Source organism: Homalodisca vitripennis, chromosome 2 (genome assembly GCF_021130785.1).
Source record: "Homalodisca vitripennis isolate AUS2020 chromosome 2, UT_GWSS_2.1, whole genome shotgun sequence".
In the NCBI taxonomy this organism is placed as follows: domain Eukaryota; kingdom Metazoa; phylum Arthropoda; class Insecta; order Hemiptera; family Cicadellidae; genus Homalodisca; species Homalodisca vitripennis.
The window spans coordinates 59,407,373-59,413,965 of record NC_060208.1 but is presented as its reverse complement, the minus strand read 5'-3'; the positions used below and the strand labels follow the sequence as shown (position 1 = coordinate 59,413,965).

At 47.3% G+C, this 6,593-nt stretch overlaps 1 protein-coding gene across 1 annotated transcript; it reads left to right on the top strand.

Moving 5' to 3' along the window:
- Window positions 1–490: 490 nt before the first annotated feature.
- On the top strand, window positions 491–5,879 carry LOC124355648. The gene is made up of 4 exons (XM_046806810.1): window positions 491–1,200; window positions 1,304–1,598; window positions 1,776–3,065; window positions 3,156–5,879. The coding sequence occupies exons 1-4, from the start codon at window positions 491–493 to the stop codon at window positions 5,877–5,879; spliced, it is 5,019 nt and encodes a 1,672-aa protein (XP_046662766.1).
- The last annotated feature ends 714 nt before the right edge of the window (window positions 5,880–6,593 follow it).

Genomic DNA, 6,593 nt, shown 5'->3' with positions numbered 1-6,593 from the left:
TTTCCTTAATGGATTGACTGTTTCAGTAAAAAATATATGTATTTTACGTTTAAATAAAAGTTCACGTTCATCGTTCTTAACATCCAAGTGACCACTTCTATTCTACTTCTTTGCTTTCTTTTCTTTCTTATTACGCCATATTGTGACCAATTTTCTTACTTTTCTTTTGTGTTCTCGTTGTTTTTTATCTTATATCTTTTTATTATTTTTTTACTTAGTTAAAGCTTATAACTTCCTTTTTAACTTTTTAATATTTATTGAAATAAGCTAAATTGTAGATAGAGGCGGGCACTGTTGTTGACGTCCAAGTGACTATTTCTGCTTCTTCGCTGTACTATTAGGCAACATTTTGCCCTTTTTTCTGACTGTTCCTTGTGTTCTCGTTGTGTTTTTTGTGTTCTTAATTGAAGCTTATATTCCTTTTTAATTATTGTTTAATTTTTTTATTCCTTTTTATTTGACGTTTAAAATGAATGCATTCCTCGAGGGAATGGTAAGAGAGGTTGAGAGTGGGGACTATCTTAGTACTGACCATATGGATAGGTTCGGAAGCATACTGGATGAAAACACTGAGTATCATCCTGTAAGCTGTTCGGCCATTGCTGCAATGGAAGGTGTTTCGGCTGTCGCTACACCTCACATACAAATTCTGTTCTCGGGGAAGATCGACGCCAGTTCTATCGGTCATTGGATTGTGGTCTTCCACGATGGCAGTAATTTGTATGTGTACGACAGTCTGAACAGTGCCCACCTCACTGCAGACCAAACTAAGCTGCTCTCCCTTCTGTTCCCGGACCTATCCATCGTTCCAGCATTTATTCCCGTCCAAAGGCAAGAAAACGGTTTTGACTGCGGCGTATTCGCCATTGCTAATGCTACTTCACTTGCCCTTGGCCGGGACCCAGCCAAACTGCGCTATGATATACCATCAATGCGCCCCCATTTGGCTGAAATGCTGCGCACGGGTAGACTGGATATGTTCCCTACGCTATCAGTGTCCTCTCCTCCTGAGCCAATAATCAAAGATCCTAATTCTACTTGTTTAAGCATTGTCGAATCTTTACCGCCATTAGAAATAAGTACCATGTCCGTCTGTGCTCCAGTTAAAAAGGGGCCGGGTAGACCTAAAAAAGTGAAACGTGGCCGCCCTAAAACTCTTTCAACCACTAAGGAGGAGCAGATAAAAAATTCAAAGAAAAAGTACTCCTCAAACAATCCTCAAGTCAACAGGGACGCAGTGAAAAGATATACTGAACAGCATCCTCAAGTCAACAGGGACGCAGTGAAAAGATATACTGAACAGCATCCTCAAGTCAACAGGGATGCTGTTCATCGTTACACTGAGCAGCACCCTCAAGTCAACCGAGATGCTGTTCAACGTTACACTGAGCAGCACCCTCAGGTCCACCGAGATGCTGTCCAGCGTTACACTGAGCAGCACCCTCAGGTCCACCGAGATGCTGTTCAGCGTTACACTGAGCAACATCCTCAGGTCCATCGAGATGCTGTTCAGCGCTACACTGAGCAGCATCCTGAAGTTCACAGGGGTGCTGTTCAGCGTTATACAGAAAAACATCCTGACACAAATTTACAAAAAAGTACAAATATTTCGAATAAAAAATCCTAAATTGACAGAATTAAGGCACATTTCCAACATACTAGCACGACGTGTAGTTGAACATGGCCCAATGGCGTATTGGAAAATAGATAATTTAGTCTATATTAATTCTTACAAACTAAAAAAAATAAGTTTATGGGACGAAAACATTTCAAAGTGTCCTCATTGTCATGCAAGGCTGTTCGATGAAGAGAAGGATAGGAAGAAATGGTGTTGCGGTGAGGGATCTTATAAAGTCCATAATTTACCTCCTCTGGACGCCAGTTTCTATTCTAACCGTCTGTTCATCGAACGAGCCCGTGCCTACAATGACTTGTTTGCCTTCTGCGCTCTCGAGGTGACTGGGGGGTACCGTCATCCTTCAGGCCTCGCCTTCTTTAAGATCGAAGGTAAGATGTACCACCAGGTTCACAGTCTGGACGCTCCAGGTCAAAAGTTTAGGACCAAGGGAGGTGATGTCCAGTTTGTGAACCGGTGCCGCCTGTACATAGATGATGGCGAGGAGCGCAAAAACATTGCCATGGGTAGATCATTGAACTCAGAAGTCATTGATGAAATTAATACATATCTTCTTTCCTGTAATCCTTTCATCAATGATTTCCGTAGATTGAGTGATGAGCCTTCAGTCAACGCTCATTTGGAATTTGAAGTGACCAGCAGATCTACCCATGGCCCTGTTCTTGGAGATAGGCAAACAGGCATTGAAGTGCACGCTGTATTGAGCAATGAAGACACCATAACTGATCCAAGAAAATTGACCATCTGGAAGAAGAGTGATAGGCGTCCGTCTTCCGTTGACCTCTTTAGCCCCTTAATGGAGCCTTTCCAATATCCGTTGCTCTATCCTCAAGGTAATTTAGGGTGGCATATTGGGCGCTTAGACAACCACGGGGGGAAACTTTCACAATACAATTACTCTAGATGTCTCCTCCTCTCCGATCCCCGTTTCTCGCATTTCGGCAGGCTGTCTCAAGCATGGCAGGTCGAGATGTTCGCGAGGTACGAGGAGGAGCGTCTAAGATTTATTCGTTTCTCCCAAACGCGTTCTGCTGCTCAAAATTCCTTGAGGATAGGACCACTGGACGAGCTCCTTGAAGCTCAACGGGGTAGGCAAGCTGGTGGGCAGGTTTTAGGCGACATCACCCGCGATGAAACAGTCTTGGGTGAGGGTGGGGTGCAGGCTGGAAAAGTTTACCTCCCAAGTTCGTTTACCGGTGGACCCAGATACATGAAGGTACATTACGAGAACGCAATGGGCCTTGTGTCTCGTCTGGGTTCACCTACGTTTTTCCTGACGTTCACCTTCAGTGCTACTTGGGAGGAAAACAAGAAGGCCTGCCCTCACAACAGCGGGCGCAGTGACCCCTCAACAGCCTGCAGAATCTTCCAGATTAAACTTGGCGAACTCCTCCGAGATCTGCGCAGCGGAGCAATGTTTAGCCGTCCGGTTTACATCGTCTATGTCATTGAAATGCAAATGAGGGGCCTTCCTCATGCCCACATTGTGTTTAAAATTGACGGCGATGGACCGGTACAGGCACGTGACATTGACTCCGTAATACGCGCAGACATCCCTTCGGAGGAGGAAGCCGCTGGAAGACTCAGGAAGTTGGTGCTGAAACACATGATTCATGGTCCATGTGGTACTGACCACCGCACCGACTTCCTGTGCTGGGACTCTGCAAAGGGGCACTGCAACAAGTTCTACCCCAAGCCTGCCTGCCAAACCACCCACGTGGACGAGAGGGGGTTCGTCCAATACAAACGAGACTACACAAACGAAGGCTTTATCACATCACGTAGGAGACAGATCAAAGTGCATGATGGCTGGGTCGTTCCGTACAATTCCGCATTACTGCTCAAATACGAGGCGCACATAAACTTGGAGCTTGCTTCTACTCGTCGCGTAATCAAGTACCTCTTTAAGTACCTCATGAAAGGCGGTTCTCTCCAGAACGTAACCGTCACTCCCCTGGGGAAACAAGAGGATGAGGTCGAGCATTACGTGACGAAGAGAATGGTGGGTGCCAGCGACGCATGCTGGCGTCTTCTCGACTTTCCTGTGTCAAAGCTCGAGCCCACCGTTGACTGTCTTCCCGTGCATTTAGAGGGCAAACAAAGTGTTGTCTTTCGGCCGAGACAGCTCTCTGATGCAGTCACTCAAGCAAGCTCCAAGCTTATGGTCTACTTCAATCGCCCGCACCATGAAACTTTTGACAATGTCACGTACCAGACATTTTACGAGAAGTTCATGGTGCACACTAAGCGCCCACGTACTGCGGAATTGTACGAACACCCCGATGGCCATCACTTTGTAACGACTCGCCAGCGTGGTGAGAAGGTATGTAGGTTGATGTGGGTCTCTCCCAACCGAGGAGAACAATACTACCTTCGTATTCTACTTATGTCTACACCTTGCCGTGGTTACGTTGATCTTCTGGCTCGTGGCGGTCCTGGTTGCCGGACGTTTCAGGACGTAGCCCGCAATCTCGGCCTGGTGGAAGACGAAGAAGAATACAATCACGCGCTGCGCGAGGCATCTACGTTTATGACTGGACCTAGGCTCCGTTCCTTCTTCGTGATCCTCTGCAACATGGGAGCTCCCGCTGCTCTTCTGTGGGAGTCTTTCAAGAACCACCTTAGCGAGGATCACTTAGAAAGGAACCCTCTCGACCCTGAACTGGCGGTGAAACTTACCTTGATAGACATCGATCGGAGCCTCCGCCAGCAGGGATCGTGCTTGAAAGATCATGGACTCCCCTACGTCGAGGATGACACGACTGAGTTAGGTAGAGAGCTACTCAACTACGGCGAGAACCTCCAGCGAACCATCGTTGAGGACTGGGTGCCCAAACTCTCCCCAGACCAGCGCCGTGTGTTTGAGTACGTTCGCTCTCTGCTTCTCAACCCCCGTGACCGACGCACTTCTAGAATCATATTTCTGGACGGTCCCGGGGGTTATGGGAAGACCTCTCTGATTCGTGTCATCCTTGCGTATGTCCGTGGTTGTCGACAGGTTGCACTCGCCGTGGCTAGCTCAGGGATTGCTGCAAGGAACATGGCTGGAGGAACAACAGCACATAGCATGTTCCGACTCCCTCTAGACCTAGGTCACGGCACAGGTGTGTGGAACATCACCAACGGGTCCCAGCGAGCAGAACTCATCAGAGCAGCACAGCTCATTGTGTTTGATGAGGCCCCGATGGCACACCGCTACATCTTCGAGATGATCGACAGATCCCTCCGGGATCTCATGAATAGTAGTGTGCCATTCGGGAATAAGATCTTCATCTGCTCCGGAGACTTCCGTCAGATTGCGCCCGTCGTTGAGAAGGCTCGCACACCAGCTGATGTCGCGTGCGTGTCACTTCGGGCGTCACATCTGTGGCGACTGTTCACACTATTTTCCCTGACGACACCCCAGAGAACTAGTGGTTCCATTGACTACTCCAACTTCCTCCTTGGAGTAGGCAATGGAACAATAAATCCTTTACTTTTTGGAGAAGGCCGCGAGAGAGAGTCTCTCATTCCCCTCACTGGGGTGAGATGCCTCACTTCTCTCGCGGACTTAATAACGGATGTGTTTCCTCCTGGTGTTCTGCGAGATCCTGATCTTTGTGCGAGACGGGCAATACTCTCAACTCTGAATGTGAACGTCAAGGAGATCAACGGTCGCATCCTAGACCTCATGGACGGGCGCATTCATGAGTTGAGAAGCGCGGACACCGTGGACAGAGAAGACGACGACGGGCTGGATGTGGACGTAAATCTCCTCAACCAGGCCACTGGCAAAGGAGTGCCAGATCACGTCCTGCGTCTCAAGGTCGGCTCCGTATGCTTAATCATGAGAAACTTAAATATCGGTGATGGACTCGTGAACGGCACCAAAGTCATTGTGACGGCGATCAGCAGCCGACTGATCACCGTCAGACTTATCGGCAACACGCAACCTATCGGAATTCCCCGGATTACGTTCAGGTTCGCGTTTGCCGAAGGATCGCCGCTCCGGGTTTGTCGCCGTCAGTTCCCCCTCATGTTGGCGTACTGCATGACTGGTCACAAGAGCCAAGGCCAGACAATTGAGTACGTCGGAGTCGACCTGAGAACGGACTGCTTCACTCATGGCCAGCTCTACGTCCTGTTGAGAAGAGTGAGACGTCCAGACGACATCGTCGTTCTTGTACCAGACGACAGAATAGTAGAAGGAGTCGCCTATGCAAAGAATATTGTATATGACGAGCTCCTTCTAAACACTGATTAAGTCTTCGGCAGTAGGCTAGGGGATCTGCCACTTAAAAAAAACTCCCCGTCGTGATTTGACCTAGCAGTAGGCAAAGGGAACTGCTTTACCAAAACTCCATGATGATTTCATTAGCAGTAGGCAAAGGGGACTGCTTCACCAAAACTCCCTGATGATTTCATTAGCAGTAGGCAAAGGGAACTGCTTTACCAAAACTCCCTGATGATTTCATTAGCAGTAGGCAAAGGGAACTGCTTTACCAAAACTCCCTGATGATTTCATTAGCAGTAGGCAAAGGGAACTGCTTTACCAAAACTCCCTGATGACTTTATTAGCAGTAGGCAAGGGGATCTGCCAGAATAAAACTCCCCGTTTTGTGTAAATATGTAAATAGATATGGTCTCTAAGTTTGCCGGCCTCCCCGTGGCGAGACTGGATACGCCAACCTCAATATCTGAGCGTTGGTAAACCGACGGGCAAACAACTGATTTTCTGTTCTTTTCAAAATTCCAAACACATTTTATTCTATATTTTTAAACCACTATTCATATTCAACACACACAAAATCAACCATCTCTTTTGCTTACAACGAATAATGACAAATTAATTAAACAGCAATATTCTTTTCATCCTAAAAAATAAACCCAATTCTTTTACCTCAAAGTCAATTCACCATTCATTAACATTGTCTAAGTCATCGTGTTTTCATGCCATCAACCATCTGACATATTTAAT

Coding starts and splice junctions, on each gene's coding strand:
- LOC124355648 (XM_046806810.1), top strand. CDS start 491: ATGGTAAGAGAGGTTGAGAGTGGGGACTATCTTAGTACTGACCATATG. Junction 1,201..1,303: donor ATAAAAAATTCAAAGAAAAA/GTACTCCTCAAA, acceptor TATACTGAACAG/CATCCTCAAGTCAACAGGGA. Junction 3,066..3,155: donor GAGCAATGTTTAGCCGTCCG/GTTTACATCGTC, acceptor GGACCGGTACAG/GCACGTGACATTGACTCCGT.